Source organism: Phacochoerus africanus, chromosome X, assembly GCF_016906955.1.
Source record: "Phacochoerus africanus isolate WHEZ1 chromosome X, ROS_Pafr_v1, whole genome shotgun sequence".
NCBI classification, from domain to species: Eukaryota; Metazoa; Chordata; class Mammalia; order Artiodactyla; family Suidae; genus Phacochoerus; species Phacochoerus africanus.
Genome location: NC_062560.1, coordinates 101425510 through 101443571, shown reverse-complemented (window position 1 = coordinate 101443571; position 18062 = coordinate 101425510). Strand labels below are relative to the sequence as shown.

The window sequence follows — 18062 nt, the reverse complement described above, 5'->3', positions numbered from 1 at the left end:
TTACGGCCGCACCTGTGGCATATGGAGGCTCCCAGGCTCGGGGTTGAATCAGAGCTGTAGCCACCGGCCTACACCACAGCCACAGCAATTCGGGATCCGAGCCGCGTCTGTGACCTACACCACAGCTCACGGCAACGCTGGATCCTTAACCCACTGAGTGAGGCCAGGGATCAAACCTGCAACCTCATGGCTCCTAGTCGGATTCGTTAACCACTGTGCCAAGACGGGAGCTCCGAATTTGGAAATTCTTATTGCAATATATATATGACTCAGGTTCTTCATTTCAGGCAAACTTGTATTTATAATCAAAGGCTTGGGTTTTTACTGTGCTGACCTGCTTAGTTTGTTAATTAACTAGTGAGTCATCTCTAGTTCTGTGATATGTTGGTCAAGGTTCCCAGATTGTTGCTATCACTGCTGCTTTCTCTTTCATTTTTTCAAAGATGTTTATAATATTTACACAGGCAGTCAAGTCACATAAATACGGTAATAATAACAATCTCATCTATAAGATATGGTGCCACTGGTGCACTGGTTACTAGGAAAACCTGCATGGAGTTACTTTTTTTTCTCTATGGGTTATCACTGTAGTGATAAACTAACACCAAGGGTGACTTCATTCACATTTGACAATGTGTTCAAAGACTTATCAAAACAGCTTCCAGGGGAAACTGGACTCAAGCTTAACTGCAAAATAATCAGTACAGCAGAAATGCATTCTTTGATGTGAACGAATCTGTAGCAGGCAAATCGCTTCATGAAATCATTAAACTATATAAACAGCAATACCTAATATACACAGTTTCAAAACACATTTAGCTGGTTTCTGTAGACTAGCCCCCGCATCCTCTCTCTATAGCTTCTGGCCCTCAGTCTGAAAGTTGGTGAAATAAATCTAGTGAAACTATGCCATGACCTGGAGAACTCATCGGCCACAGGACACAAAATTAACTCTTCCTTTTTCCTCCTTGGCCATCAGTAAGTCATGTCCAGTCTTTGCACACAGTATCTCTTAACTCGCCCTTTCTTCTCCATCCTTGTTCTTATCTATGGGTTTATGGACTCACAACTAGATGATTGCAACAACTGTCTAACTGGTTTCCCTATGTCCATCTCTCTCTGCCTCAAATACATGTGGTAGCAAAACAGGATCAAATTTCTAAAAATCACATTTAATTGACTCATCTGTTTAAAAACCTTGACTGGCTCCCTCACATGTACTGACTCGAGTCCATACACTATTTGTTAGCCTGGCATTCAAGGCCTTCCCCAAAATCTAGCTCCAAATTTTATCACCCCACTACTCCCTTGAACAAAACCGGTCCCCTCACCATCCTCTGAACTTCTGCTAATTCTTTTTATACCTTTGCTCATGCTGTTCCTCCTGCCTAGAAAACCCTCTCATCTTTGAAAGGGTCAATCTTTTGTCCATGAAACCATCCTTGAACACTGCAGTTCACAGTGACCTACCTCGCACTCCTTGAATGTGCTAAGAGCTATCAACAGTGTCCTTCATTTGGCAATGGTCATATCCAACTTTTTTGTCTTATATTGTTAATTCTCTCTCTCTTTTTTTTTTTTAGATACAACACCAAAGCCATGGCCCATGAGAGAAATAACTGATTTTTAAATTTAAAACCTCTTCTCTGTGAAAAACATTTTCTTCTTCTTCTTCTTCTTCTTTTTTTTTTTTTTTTTGTCTTTTTAGGGCCTCACCCATGGCATATGGAGGTTCCCAGGCTAGGGGTCCAATCGGAGCTGTAGCTGCCAGCCTACACCACAGCAACACCAGATCTGAGCCACGTCTGTGACCTACACCACAGCTCACGGCAACGCCGGATCCTTAACCCACTGAGCGAGGCCAGGGATCGAACCTGCATCCTCAGGGATGCTAGTCAGCTTTGTTTCCACTGAGCCATGATGCGAACCCCTAATTCTTGTATTATTAAATTTTGTGTTGATCTTGCCTCCTTGACTAGACTGCAAGCTCCTTGAGGGCAGGGGCCATCTATTGTACTTTAAAATGTTACCCACAGGCACAATACTGTGCTAGGGGACATGTTAGGGACAAATTATGGACAAAAGAGTGTGAAGTTTCCCCAGGACGCCTCATTCTCAGATGGCGGCACTCTTCTCAGAGTCAGTGCTAGGCGACCACTCTTGACACACACACGCCAAATATAAGGATGGCAAAGGTGAAACTAACTCGACAGGTTACTCCAAAGTATCAGGGACCTATAAACGGCCTTTGAAATTTCTGAATCTTCTATTAAAATACAAGACGAACCTTTAATCAATAATTTCATGCTCCCCAAAAGCTTAAAAATGACCTATAAAGAAAAATGGCCAAGCCAGGTGCATAATCTCTATGATTTACTTGATCACAAAGTACTTAAAAAACCAAGGCTCCATCAACCCACTTATATTTCAGTGTCTATCTCGCCTTTTTTCCCCACCTATAAAATAGGCTAAACTACATCCAAAAAATAAGTCTAGGACTTAACGTTTACATGAAAGGCAGCCAAAATTCTATGGATAATGCAAGCTAAAAACGTTCTTCCCATCTTGGTTGCTCCTGAATTACTTCAGTCGTCTGAGGTTTCTTCACAGTTAGAGACGTAACCCTTAGCTAGCACTTGGGAAATCTGTGGTGGTTATGCGTCCTGACCTAAGAATGCTGTAACCACCGAGTTCTATCAAGATGCTTGTTAACCTTGTAAACTGAAGAAAATAATCGTTACAAAATGCTTATCCTCAGGCTCTGCTGCTAAAGCTTTCAAGTTGCATAGTATACTGACTGCAAATTCTCAGAGATTTTTTTTTTTTTTTTTTTTTTTTTTGGCCACACCTGAGGCATACGGAGGTTCCCAGGCTAGGGGTCCAATCAGAGCTGCAGCTGCCAGCCTACACCACAGCCACAGCAACACGGGATCTGAGCCATGTCTGTGCCCTACACCACAGCTCACGGCAACGCCGGATCCTTAACCCACTGAGCGAGGCCAGGGACGGAACTCGAGTCCTCATGGATACTAGTCCAGTTCTTAACCCGCTGAGCCAAGATGGGAACTCCTCAGAAGACGTTTTGTTTCACTTTTATGGATAGCCTCAGCTGATGAAGCTTTGGCAACAAGTGCTGGGAGCAGGCAAACCTATGTCAGAGAGAGACCGACTGGACTACCTGACGTTGCTGTATCAATACCTAAAGGATCAGTAAGCTTGGTATTCCTCTGCTAATCCTTTCTTTGTGGACTCTGCCCTTTTAAATACTGCTTTTGTTTCCTTAAGCCAGTCTTGACCATTGGTAGGCAATCTGAAGTATTCACATTTGAAGGAAATTTTATCAATTTTTTTTCCTCCAAGGATTAGTATGACCATGAGTTTAGCTTCCTGTCAAGAAAAATGCTATGTTCAAAGTATTATTTCCTTCACTTCTAATTACAAATAAGTTTTACCTTTTATTGTGTTCCATTATACAATTTTACATAGTACCATTATTATTTTAAGCAACAATTAAGCAAATCGAATGGATGTTTTTGAGCTCTACTTCTCAGTATATAGATTTACCTAAAAAAGTACAAAGCAAGCACAGTGGTGCAATTTTCCAGGCACTTTCAAGTTGCTTAAATATTTACAAATATGTAAGCACCCTGTTGGAAAGCATGAAAATTTTGGTGTCAGGAAGAAACACTCCATGTACAGCAAATCTTTAAATTTTAACATTTGCACAGCTCCAAATATTCCTGAGAGAGTTCATTCTTGTTGTCACTTTCCATCTGCTCGTCTTCATATTTCAGCAGCGTATCTTGGGGAACCATAACCTCTGTCACTCGATGTCCCACTAATTGCACAAAATACATGTAATGTGTTGCTCATCCAGGGGGAATGCATTGTGTCTTCTTGTAATATCTAAAACAAAAGAAATCCCCATGTTTATCATGAAGCAAAACAGCCACTGCCAAAAAAGTATGTGTATATGAAATCACAGGCATATTTCAATTCATCACTGACACTTAGCTATTTCACATGACATAAAGCAGAAAGAGCAAAGAAAAACATTACCGACTCAAGTCTTCAAAGCTGTATTACAAAGGCAGCATATCAAAAAAGCAGAAAAGATCTGGTTACTCATTTAGAAAAACAAAAGGGTGTAAACAGCAAAATTCAATAAAAAGCGAGAGGTGATACAGTCTTTGAAATATTTTTTTAACAGATGGTCATGACAAGAGGCCTAAACAGTGGACTGGTTGATACAATTTACAGATCATCTTCTTATCGTGGTTCCCAGATCACCTGTGGGGCTTTTCAAACATGCAGGTACCCATATTCTCCTTCCCTGGATACTTGGGAAATAATATTGAGTGAGGAGAAAATGAGTGAATATTTCTAAAGACACACTATAATTGTACAAGTTAATGGATACAGAAGATTCTTCTTGGAAATGAAGAACTCCATCAATAAAAATTTTATATCTCATAAGTATATCCCATAAGTATATAAGCATACATATATTCATATTAGTATAGATGTTTTAAAAATACCCATTTTGGGAGTTCCCGTTGGGGCGCAGTGGTTAACGAATCCGACTAGGAACCATGAGGTTGCGGGTTCGGTCCCTGCCCTTGCTCAGTGGGTTAAGGATCCGGCGTTGCCGTGAGCTGTGGTGTAGGTTGCAGACGCGGCTCGGATCCCGCGTTGCTGTGGCTCTGGCGTAGGCCGGTGGCTACAGCTCCAATTCGCCCCCTAGCGTGGTACCTCCACATGCTGTGGGAGTGGCCCAAAGAAATAGCAAAAATACAAAAAAAAAAAAAGCAAGAAATATCTCATGCCTGGATTAGATGGAATAAAAGAAGAGCACACACATCACATCCAACTTCTTTACTCAACAGTCCCAACTTAGGTCTCGAGCTTTCAGTACCAGTTTCTCAAGTTAGCTCTGGAAATTCAGCATTAAGCCTGCAAACTGATTTATGGTGGCAGTAATGGGTCCTATCATTTGTGTTGCTACACATCATGTCTTGTATAAAGCCCATAATAGAGAAATTTCCTCTTACAAAAATCATAACTCATGACACTGGTCTGAAAGCCCAGGAGAGGTTTAAGAGATGACTAATCGATTACCCACACCTGTCAGATCTGACAAGCAAAGAGAGCACTCACCATGAAGCAAACAGGACAGACCAAACAGACACAACGATAGCTACCACCAACTCTATCTAATTAAGATCTGCAATTAATAGTCTTTTTTAAAATTTATTTTATTTTTTGCTTTTTAGGGTCGCACCCATGGCATATGGAGATTCCCAGGCTAGGTGGTCGAATAGGAGCTACAGCTGCCAGCCTATATCACAGCCATAGCCACACCAGATCCGAGCCATGTCTGTGACCTACACCACAGCTCATGGCAACGCTGGATCCTTTACCCATTGAGCAAGGCCAGGGATTGAACCGGCAACCTCATGGTTCCTAGTCAAATTCATTTCCGCTGCGCCACAACAGGAACTCCTGCAATTACTAGTCTTTTTTTTTTTTTTTTTTTGTCTTTTTACTATTTCTTGGGCCGCTCCTGTGGCATATAGAGGTTCCCAGGCTAGGGGTCTAATCGGAGCTGTAGTCTCCGGCCTACACCAGAGCCACAGCAACGCGGGATCCGAGCCGCGTCTGCAACCTACACCACAGCTCAGGGCAACGCCGGATCGTCAACCCACTGAGCAAGGGCAGGGACCGAACCCACAACCTCATGGTTCCTGGTCGGATTCGTTAACCACTGCGCCACGATGGGAACTCCTTACTAGTCTTAACATAATATAAATCCCTCTTAAAAAGTCAAAAGCTTGAAGAGCTTTTGGCATAGTGTAACAGATTACATTGAAAAAGGCCAAGGAATAGCCCAGCTGTATCTTTTTTGTTAAGTAATCATTTACAGAGCTCAACAGATAATTCACATTTCAGTGCACAACTATATTTTATGTTGTATTATTATCTTTTCCTTTGGGAAATAATGTCTCAAAGTGTATGACCAAAAAAAAAAAAAAAGGCTTTTATATGAGACTCTAGTAGGAAATATTGATTCACAAAAATTCACTATAAAGTCAACATTTGCCCAAGGGAAGGCACACCTGAATATGATTGAGGCCTTATGACAGCACAGCCTGCATCAATATAAACCAATAGAAACTAAGGTTTTTCTTGGTAAGCTATCAATATATAACATCAAGGGTCTAAAAATATTAGTCTCTAGAACTAAATAAAATAGCCATGATTTATGGAAATTAAAAAAGATAGGTGGGAAATATGACAACAGATTTGTAAAATCCATGCTTTGCAGTATCAAAAAAAAAAGAGATAAAAGGAGTTCCCATTGCAGCTCAGTGGGTTACAAACCCAACTAGTCTTCATGAGGATGTGGATTCCATTCCTGGACTTGCTCAGTAGGTTAAGGATCCAGCATCGCCCTGAGCTGTGGTGTAGGTCGCAGACATGGCTTGGATCCGGTGTTGCTGGATCTGATTTGACCCCTAGCCTGGCAACTTCCATATGCCACAGATGCGGCCCTAAAAAAACAAAGCAAAAAAAAAAAAGAGAGAGAGAGAGATCAAAGGCCTCAAAACGGAGTCACTTGTGCTAAGCCTACATCACCTCAACGAGACTCAATATCTAACCTAATTTTAGTTTCAGCCTTTTCTAGGCAGGTAATCTTAACCAGTCAAAACTGTGTATGTATGACTTTCAATCTGGAATTACCTGGTTGGCACTAGTGAGGTGGTCCACCTGACAGACCACCACTGTGCCCAGAGGAAGGTGACCTTGCCTGAAACAATCAGCTCTTTTCTAGAATAACCTCTTTGTCCTGCCTCCTTCTACCTGTAAAAGCCCTCCATTTTGTAAAGCTCTATGGAGCTCCTTTCTATCTGCTTGGTGGGATGCTGCCCATTTCGTCAAACACCAAATAAAGCCGAGATCTTTAAAATTTACTCAGGTGTATTTCGTTGTTTAACAAGGGCAAAATGAACTTTATAAAACGACTACTCTAAATGTCTTGATCACAGTAATAGCAGCAAATTGAATAATTTGCTTTCAATTTGAATAATTTAGAGGTCAAGGCTAGGTCATACAGTTGCATGCAAATCATATCATTGTAATATAATACACGTTGGCTTAACATGATGTAATTGTTTTATATCTTTTGTGAAGGAGGAGTTTTTGCTGTCTTTTCCTAAGGACTGTGGAGAACAGCAAGGCAGTTTCTGGGAACAAATTACGTCGTCTATTCGATCAAAGCATACTCCAGAACAGGGATGGTGAAGAGGGGTGTACCCCCCACCCACTGTAATCATGGGCCGAGCTTGAGATACAGACAATAAAGGAAGCGGAATGACCCCCTACCTGCCTCCTCCTCATCACCTGGCTACTGTGGGAAGGAGGCAAAAAGGGGCCTCTGCAAACAGCAGCCAAGGTATGTCTCGCAACAGTTTCCACTCGGTCCTAAGCGGGCTAACATAGGTAAAGAGGGCAGAAAGAAGAAATGGAACACTGATTCCAGACTTCTCAGGCCAACCAGATTCCCAGCCATGACAACGGGAGAATAGGCGTCTCATCGAACAGACGGGATGATGCAAGGCTGATGGACTGGCTTTTCCACACTGAGAAGATGACAATGGTTAGAAAACGAGACTCCTGGAGTTCCCATCGTGGCTCAGTGGTTAGCGAATCCGATTAGGAACCATGAGGTTCCCTGGCCTCGCTCAGTGGGTTAAGGATCCGGCATTGCCATGAGCTGTGGTTTAGGTTGCAGACGTGGCTTGGATCCCGCGTTGCTATGGCTGTGGCGTAGACCCGCAGCTACAGCTCCGATTAGACCCCTAGCCTGGGAACCTCCATATGCCACGGGAGCGGCCCAAGAAATGGCAAAAAAAGACAAAAAAAAAAGAAAAAAGAAAACGAGACTCCTGGTCACTCTGTGTGAATGTGGGCTAATTATACCTAAATTTTCCCAAGTCCTTTCTAAGAGAAAGCATACAAGATCAATTCCAGGAGGCAGAGCTTGCTTTGGAGTCACCTAGCTTTTGGTTTCCTCGAAATGTCTCTTCTCTCCTCCATCGTTATACTGCAGCTCTTTGGGTACTGACTACTGGCGGCCAAGTGCTAGCTACCTCCTTTGTGTGACGGTCTCACAGAGGGGACTGCCTCCAAGCAATCACTGAAACGCAGAGAGCAGGACAGAGGACGAACCAGCGCTAAGAACACATTCTCTAAATGGTCGTGGTCTCCGGAGGAGACAGTTTGGGGGTGGGGGGGTGTGCTTGGGTTATGGGGTGGAAATCCTGTGAAACTGGATTGTTACGGTCATTACGTAACTACAGATGTGATAAATTTATTTGAGTAATAAAAAAATAAATTAAAAAAATAAAATAAATGGTTGTAATCATCCTTGTTTCTTTTAAGGAGTCTTCACTGCATTTAAAATTTTTTGCTTGTTTGTTTTTATCTGTGCCCACAGCATGCAGAAGTTCCTGGGCGAGGGATAGAACACATGCCACAGCAGTGACCCAGGGCACGGATGTGACAACACCTCTGTGCCACCAGGGAACTCTCCGCCACATACACCAATGAAAAGAAAAAAGGGAGTTCCTGCCGTGGCTCAGGGGTTAACGAACCCAACTAGGATCCATGAGGATGCAGGTTTGATCCCTGACCTCGCTGAGTGGGTTAAGGATCCAGCGTCGCCGTGAGCTGTGGTGTAGGTCGCAACGCGTGGATCCCGAGTTGCTGTGGCTGTGGCGTAGACCAGCAGCTGTGGCTCCGATTCGACTCCTACCCTAGGAACCTCCATATGCCGTGGGCGTGGCCCTAAAAAGACAAAAGACAAAGAAAAAATGAGTTTGAAGAGTTTCTAAAGCAATTATTTCTTATTGAGTGTTTTCCTTAGTAAGGGAATGAAGGAGACTTTATGATAAGCTTAATAGACTCAGGCACCGAGGGAACCAGACCATCACACTGTGACTTTTATGACGGTGCTGAAGATGTTAAAAGACTTTGGTGGCAATCTAGATACAGAGTGGGTTGTAATCACAGATTTTAGGACCTCAGTGTAGGAATGACGTTGACCAGGATAATTCAGAAGTAATCTGGTTTTAAGGTAAGAAGGTACATAAAAGCCATACCACCTGATTATGACATCATTTCAACTCCAAGTGGTGAGCCGATCTTCTATGTTTTTCAGACTGTGTTTTTACTAAGTTATCTGTAATTGTCAATCACGCTCAGTCATAGATTAAAACGCTAGGTTTTATGAAAATAGTTTTGCAGGCTGCATGGGGACTAAGCCAATTCTCAAATTTTGGAAATTCTTCAGGATCTCACCTAAACGAGAGTATAGTGGTCCCTTGGTATCCTTTAAGGATTAGTTCCAGGACCACTGCCCCCTGTTCCCCCAACCCCACCCATGGATACCAAAGTCCGTGGAAGTGGGAGTTCCCGTCATGGTTCAGCAGAAATGAATCTGACTGGCATCCATGAGGACAAAGGTTCGATCCCTGGCCTTGCTCAGTGGCTTAAGGATCCGGTGTTGCAGTGAGCTGTGATGTAGGTCGAAGACGTGGCTGGGATCTGGCATTGCCGTGGCTGTGGCTGGCAGCTACAGCTCTGATTCGACCCCTAGCCTGGGAACTTCCACATGCCGTGGGTGTGGCCCTAAAACCCCCCAAATCTGTGGATGCTCAAGACCTTTATATAAAATGGCACAGTATTTACATATAACCGATGCACTTCCTCTCCTATACTTTAAGTCATCTCTAGATTATTTACAATAATGAATACTATGCAAATGTGATATAAATAATGGCCTGTGTGCAGCAAATTCCAAGTTTTACTTTTTGGAACTTCCTGGAATTTTTTTTCAAAAATTTTCAACTCGCAGTTGGTTGGATCTATAGATGCAGAACCTGTGAATATGAAGGGCCAACTATACCTAGATTCTTAGAACCAGGAGAGGGATATTCACTTAGGGACCTGGCTGCCGAGGGCCCTTTTACTTCTCTAGGGCCCTTCTTGAGAGACTCTTAGCCACGTTCACAGTAGATCAACTCAGACATGCTCAGCTACTCACTTCTAATGGCACAAAGAACAAAATGGCTTATTACTGACAATCGCTTCAGCAAGCGCTTCAAATTTGATTTGCATTACATCACTTAAATGATGAAAGAAAACAGGAGCACATTTTAAAATAACAGACTAATTTCCACACATTTCAAATCCATAGGTTGGCTAAGGAACACTTTTGGGATCCCAGGTCATGTTTTCATTTTCAACCACTGTAATACTTGCCTGCTCATGAATAATGTCAGACAATTCTTTCACCATGTCTCTGAAATTTGACTTTAGCCCTTCATGGTACTCAACTTGATCCTCTTTAATTAGCCGCTCATTGAGCTCCAGTGCAATGCTGCATGCTTGGATGAACTTCCTACGGATGAAGATCAAAGATAAAGTTTTTGTTATTTGTTCCTAGAAAATCTCACGGGTGATTTAATACTTACTTTAACCACGGCTTGCCTGGAAGGGAGATTAGAATCCTCTGTTTTTACCCTGTGCTTTTGCTAATGACATTCCCTAAATCTGAAATATCTTTCCCGTCTTTCTCCTCTGGTCTCTTACCTCCTTCAAAACATGGCTCAAAACACACACCCTCTAGGAAGCCTACTCGCTCAGTCATTTACTTGATAATGCTCTCAGCTAAAGTTGTGCTAACGATAATTTACATCTGTAGATAACATCATTCATTCAAAAAAATTTATTTAGGGCTAACTATGTACCCAGTACAGCGCTGGGTACTGTAGATAGAAAGTACCTGTCCTGGACTGGTAAGAGTGGGGACAGAGAATTGATGACATCATAAAAGCATTTTTTTCATCATTTCATGTGTTTACATTTAATGTCCATACTTAAATTTTCATGACTTTTTTTTTTCTTTTCTTTTCTAGGGCCGCACCTGTGACATATGGAGGTTCCCAGGCTAAGGGTCGAATCAGGGCTGTAGCTGCTGGCCTCCGCCACAGCCACAGCAACGCCAGATCCGAGCTGCGTCTGTGACCCACACCACAGCTCAGGGCAATGCCGGATCCCTAACCCACTGAGCGAGGCCAGGGATCGAACCCACAATCTCATGGTTCCTAGTCGGATTTGTTCACCACTGAGCCACAACGGGACTCCTTAATGTCCATACTTAGAACATAGGTCTTAGGGGACAAAGTACCTCACTGCCCATTTGTTTTGTATCCCTGTCATAGCAACTAACAGAATCTTATTGTACATGCCAGGTATTACTAGATCCTGAATTACTGTTACTGACTACTGGTTACTGTGTAACCTGAAACGGTTGATAACACAGAGATAGGAAAAGTCAAATGTCAGAAGCAAATGAGTAGATAAGTCATTATCTTTCTCCTTAGTCTATTTTACTCATCTCTCTCTCTTATTCAGAATGTAACCTCTTTTTATATACGAAACGGGTTTTTTTTCTAATGTAAGACCATTCAGACATGCCTTAGCTTAGAGGGCTGCTCAATCCAGACAAGATATCACATGCTCCAGACTGGCAGAAATTAAGAACATGGGATAGGATCAAGTCTATCCAACCCTTCCTATTCCAGATGGTCTGAAAAGCTGTAACATGATGTCCATCAGGCAAAGGAGCAAATCGTGTCATGAATGAAGGCTTGTGTTTGTGTCACAATATCCAAAGCAAAAAAAGCGCGTTGGCATATTTCATCTCTTTGGTCACTAGTAATTGGTTCAAGCTCTGTAGCAAGAGAGAGATCACACATTTCCTCACTACTTAGAGTACCACTAGAAGGTCACTTCAATGCTGTAAAAGAGAACAGAGAACATCCCTTTTTGGAGGGTCATTATTTGGTGAATATTTTTGTTTCTTTTAAGAAGGAAGTAGAGGAGTTCTCTTGTGGAACAGTCGGTTAAGGATCCAGCGTTGTCACTGCAGTGGTTTGGGTCGCTGCTCTACGTGGGTTCCATCCCTGGCCTGAGAACTTCCACATGCCATGGGTATGCCAAAGAGGAAGAAGAAGAAGAAAATGGAAGAGAAGTCTAATCCAAAAACTACAAAGCACTTACCTAAACATGTCTTTCAACTCATTTACTTTCTTAGGTGGATACTTGCTAGCTTGACTATCATTTAAGAACGCCCTTGCATAAGCTAAGGGACCTGCATTTACCTAAATTACAAAAGGAGAAAAACGAGAGAATTGTTAGAAGGCCATCAAGAAGTAATTTCTGCATTTGTAATCTTAAAAAAAAAAACCCGATATATTAAAAATCCACATTGAGAAACGTATTTACTATTTTTTTACTGTAAATTTATTGGAAAAAGATTAACCAAAGCAAATCATCTGCAAAGATGATAGTCTAATAAGTTAGTTAATAATTTCTCACATGTAAATGTAGGACTCGGCTATAGTCAAAGGGATTTCTTTCAAAGTCCTCTGATATAAAACAAAATTTATAGAAAGTAAATATAACTTCTCTGTTGAGTTTATTAAAAATAATGGACAGGTTTTTGCACTCGAGAAGAGTATAACACACAATTACCCTGAGTGCTTGCTCTGTGCCCTCATGAAAGAGGAATATCAAGAAACATTTAATACATGTTTAGCAACCAACATACCTGCACTGAAACACAGCCCTGCAATTTAAGTTGGAGCTGAATCATGTCCACATCAGCAGAAGAACAAAGCTTTTGCAGTTCTGCAGTTTTATCTTTTATTTCATCAGTAGCAACATCAATCGGCTTTAAGTTAATCTGCTGTTCGTAGCTTATAGGAATCCTCTTCTTCACGTATGGGAACGAGTTTGAAGCTATTAAATGTTAAGATTGAACAAATGAGTTTTTCAGATTGCAAATTCAAATTCGAGGAAAAATATGTTGTGCTTAATTCTCCCGATGTCTTCTCTAGAAAATACCTTAGGAGAGCAATTAGACAATGAGAAAGACACTCAGGACTGAGGGAGAAATTCTTTTTATGAGATACCTCAGAGCAATTATGAGTTACACATGGGAAAACAACGGTTTATAACGTAGCCTTGTTTGTGCAAGCTAGCGACTGAACAGCAGTACAATGGATGACTGACATTTCAGTTACATTTTCCTGCTGACCTGCTGTTACTTGTGTATCAAAAAAAAAAAAAGACCATATCAAACAAAGAAGTCCTGCCAAGTCCTACTTACTAGTCAAGATCGTACGGCGTTTGCACTGTTCTTCTATACAACCTTGTTTTTTGCCTGATAGTGTATAAGGAGCCTCAAAAACAAATCTGTTGATATTATGGTTTCTTTCAAACTCAGTCTTTCTTTCTGTGAGTTCTTTGTCATCAAAGTAGGGCTTCACATAAGTGACTTGGATATGAGCATATTTGGGATCAAGCTCTTTGACATTTACCTGTAAAGTAAAACAAAGTTTTGTTTTTTATTCAACAGAAGGGAAAAGGGTGTGCAGGTGACCTACTAAATCCGTGGAAATCGACTGAGGAACACTGTCATTGAATACACTGTGAATTGACTATGCACCTGAAAAAGGTCTTTGCTTTTTAGGGCCAAACCTGCGGCATATGGAGGTTCCCAGGCTAGGGGTCGAATTGGAGCTACAGCTGCCGGCCTACACCACAGCCACAGCAACGTGGGATCCAAGCCTCGTCTGTGACCTATACCACGGCTCACGGCAACGCCGGATCCTTAACCCACTGAGCGAGGCCAGGGAGGCCAGGGATCAAATCCACATCCTCACGGATGCTAGTTGGATTTATTTCCACTGCGCTGCCACGATGGGAACTCCTGCTCTTTTTTTAAGGATCACCTCCTTCTGATTATAAAGTTACAGGAACCTATTTGGAGATTATGGAAATGCAGGCAGAAAATAAAACCTGTAATGCTAACACTCAGCAATGACCATTATTCACACGTACAGATATTTCTTTCCAATCTTTGTTTCTATGCTCATATATTTACAAAGGTGATTGTGCTGAACATTGTTTTATAATCTGACTCCTTAAAATATAGTAAAATGGCTAACGACATTTGAATTCCATCTCAATAAAAATATATTATAGAGAGGATCCTGAGAAGACGGCAGAGCACCAGAAATCTTTCTACAGAGATGACGGTTACACTGGCAGAATCTGTCTGATGTAACTATTTGGACCTCTAAGAATTTCTTGAAGACTTGCAACTTCCAGGGGAAGGCTTGGATGGAAAATTGCAGTTAATTTTGATTTTGATCAATTTTAGCTCTTGGCACTGCCCATGCCTCATCCCTTAAGTACAATGGCAGGCACTTATGCACATGTTTCTGGAACAGCTCTCAGGCAACCCAGGATGAACAAGAAGGACTCAGTCTTCCAAATATTGGGAGTCTGTGCTATGACCACTGGTTGTGGCTTCTGATCACTAGTATCCACGAGGATGTGGATTTGATCCCTGGCCTTGCTCCGTGGGTTAGGAATCTGGCTGTGGTGTAGGCTGGCAGCTACAGCTCCGATTTGACCTCTAGCCTGGGAATTTTCATATGCCATGGCTGCAGCCCTTACAAAGAAAAAAAAAAAAGACTAAACCATGAAGAAACAGGAAGATCTGAGTAGATCTTTAACCAGTGAGGAGACTGAATCAATAGCAGAAAATTTCCTGACAAAGAGAAGCTCTGGACCTGATGTCTTCATTGGTGATGTCTCCCAAACATTTCAGGACAGCTAAACACCAAGCCTTCTCACATTTTTCCAAAAAATGTGAAGAGGAAGAAATTCTATGAGGTCAGCATTACTCTGATACCAGAGCCAGACAAAGACAGTACAAGAAAACTATAGACCAATATCCCTTATGAACGAACACTGATGCAAAAGTCCTCAACGGAATACTAGCAAACTGAATGGAGCAGCACAGTCAAAGGATTATATGCCATGACCAAGTGGGATTTATTCCTGGGATGCAAGGTTGGTTCAACATTTGAAATCAATCAATGTAATACACCATATTAACAGAATGAGGGGGAATGAAACAGATGATCATCGCAATCGATGTAGAAAAAGCATCTGACGAAACTCAACACCTTTTCCTAATAAAAACACCCGACAAACAAGGAATAGAAGGAAGCGTCTACAATCTATTCAAGGGCCGTTGTGAAAAACCCACAGCAAACATCATATTCAATGGTGAAAGGCTGAAAGCTTCTCCTCTAAGATGAGGAATAAGGCAACTTCTGTCCAACATGGTGTTGGATGTACTGCTGAACTTAAAATAGTGAAACAGTAAATGTTATGCATATTTTACCGCAATGAAAAACATTATAGGTATCACAGTTCTATATTATAGTCATCAGCATGACTTTTACTGGATGGATGTGGATGAACATAATTTATTAGATCAGTCAGTCCTTCATTAACAGACTCTTAGGTTGTTTCCCAACATTTTGCTATGATAAATAATGCTTCAGTCAACATCCTTGTATTTAAAATTGTATGGGAGTTCCCGTCGTGGCGCAGTGGTTAACGAATCCGACCAGGAACCACGAGGCTGCGGGTTCGGTCCCTGCCCCTGCTCAGTGGGTTAACGATCCGGCGTTGCCGTGAGCTGTGGTGTAGGTTGCAGACGCGGCTCGGATCCCGCGTTGCTGTGGCTGTGGCGTAGGCCAGTGACTACAGCTCCGATTGGACCCCTAGCCTGGGAACCTCCATATGCCGCGGGAACGGCCCAAAGAAATAGCAAAAAGACCAAAAATAAATAAATAAATAAATAAATAAATAATAAAATTGTATGGATTTTTTCTCATTTGTTCCTTAGGATAAATTCTGAGAAGTAGCTTAGTTAAAATATTTACATGGTATTAGGGATTTTGTTACATGCTACCCAACTGCTCTATAGAGAAGCTTCCCAATTTGTACATCCACAGTATTTGAAATTTTTTGTTTGTTTGTTTTTTGGTCTTTTTAGGGCTGCACCCACAGCATATGGAAGTTCCCAGGCTAGGGGTTAAACTGGAGCTTTGGCCTACACCACAGCCCACAGCAGCGTGGGATCTGAGCCATGTCTGACCTACACCACAGCTCACGGCAACACTGGAGCCTTAACCCACTGAGCGAGGCCAGGGATCGAACCTGAGTCCTCATGGATGCTAGCCGGGTTTGTTACCACTGAGCCCAATGGGAACTCCCAGTGTTTTGACAATTTCAGAGGAGGTACTCTTGACTGCAGCAATCCTAGCCTGTGGAGGAAGGGGACCAGGAAAGCGGAACGTCTCTATTCCCAAGACATAAAATCACAGTAGCTGCGGACTACTTAGTAAAGAGTCTAAATTCCATGTTAAAAGAAGCTATGCTGCTGGAAGCAAATCTCAGAACAGTCTTTCTTGGAGTTTCAATCTGTAGGCCCTAATACCCTCCCCTCCAGCAGTCTCTCCATTAACTCCAGATGGGTCCCAGGACTGTCCTACAGTGTTCTCCCGACTAGATTTGACTTTGCCTTGCACGTTGGTAACTTTGTCAATATCCTTGCAATCTGAGAGTCAGGCCTTTTTTGTGTTTAGCATAGGAAACAAACAAACAAACAAAGAAACAAACCAAAGAACCCAATAAAAACCTCCCAAGAAACAGCCCCTGCATCCTTTTTTTTCCTCCACATATACAGAAGGACAGACAAGGGACAGAAAGTTTCAAAGCATATTTTAAAACGTCTCCAACCCCATTCTGCTTGTTATTCTATAAAAAGCAAAAAGCCTATATCTAGAAATCCTTTCTGTTCTCTCCCATTAAAAAGCTCGATTTCTCCAGAGAAACCTCAGGAGACAGTTGAGGATGATTATCTGGCTCAGACAAAACATAGACAGGAAACAGAAAAGAGGTCAAGCCTGATTTTAGTTTTATAAAAGTAAACTATGCGTATGGTAAAACATTCAAACAGTACACGAGGGTATATATGAAAAGGAAGAAATAACTTTTTTTTCCCACATAAGACTCTAGTTTTCTCTCCTCAGGGCTAACCATGGTTAACATTTTCGTATGTTTCATTCCGGAAATAGGAATATCAGTTTGTATGCAAATGTAATCATCCCATCCATAATGTCTTGTACCTCACCATTTTTTTTCTCTCAATGTCTTTTTTTTAGGGCTGCACCTGCGGCATGTGGAGGTTCCCCGGTTAGGGGTCGAATCAGAGCTACAGCTGCTGGCCTATGCCACAGCCACAGTAACGCCAGATCTTGTCACCCTTGTCTGTGACCTACACCACAGCTCATGGCAACGCCGGATCCTTAACCCACTGAGCGAGGCCAGGGATTGAATCCACATCCTTGCGGATACTAGTCAGGGTCATCACCACTGAGCCATGATGGGAACTCCCATTAATATGTCTTATTAGGTTCATATCAACAGTTAGAAATTTTTTAATGCTTAAGTTACTAAGTCCATTATATGCATAATACTATTTCTTTCTTGCTTTTTTTTTTTTGGTCTTTTTGCCTTTTCTTGGGCCTCTCCCACGGCATATGGAGGTTCCCAGGCTAGGGGTCCAATAGGAGCTGTAGTCCCCGGCCTCCGCCAGAGCCACAGCAACGCAGGATCCGAGCCGCGTCTGCAACCTACACCACAGCTCACGGCAACGCCGGATCGTTACCCCACTGAGCAAGGGCAGGGATCGAACCCACATCCTCATGGTTCCTAGTTGGATTCGTTAACCACTGCACCACGACGGGAACTCCAGATAATACTATTTGCAGTACTAAAATCCTTTTTTTTTTTTTTTTTTTTGCCACAGCATGCTGTGGCTTGATCTCAGTTGCCAGACCGCTGCACTACTAAGAAACTCCCATAAGCACCTTTAAACATACATCTTTGTCTACAAGATAAAATCTTAAACGTGAAATTATGGGGTCTGAGGAAACATACATTTAAAATACAGGAGAATACTGCCCAACGGTTCTTCAAGTTGTTTATGCCCTTAAGCAGATCTTGTTCTTTGGCAAGTAAAAGAGGGGTTTAATTTTTAATTTCACACATTAAGAAAGAAACAA

General features: G+C 42.1%; 1 protein-coding gene across 4 annotated transcripts in view; it reads right to left on the bottom strand.

Annotated features, from left to right (window-relative positions):
• Window positions 1–3435: 3435 nt before the first annotated feature.
• DOCK11 (dedicator of cytokinesis 11) overlaps window positions 3436–18062 on the bottom strand; it is a 198083-nt gene continuing 183456 nt past the window's right edge. For all 4 annotated transcript variants that reach the window (XM_047765105.1, XM_047765106.1, XM_047765107.1 and 1 more), the window contains 5 exons: window positions 13238–13448; window positions 12677–12867; window positions 12127–12227; window positions 10324–10462; window positions 3436–3906 (listed from right to left, as the gene is read on the bottom strand). In XM_047765105.1, the coding sequence (XP_047621061.1) occupies window positions 3784–3906; window positions 10324–10462; window positions 12127–12227; window positions 12677–12867; window positions 13238–13448 (765 nt within the window). In that variant the 3' untranslated portion in view covers window positions 3436–3783. The remainder of the gene's footprint in view (window positions 3907–10323; window positions 10463–12126; window positions 12228–12676; window positions 12868–13237; window positions 13449–18062) is intronic.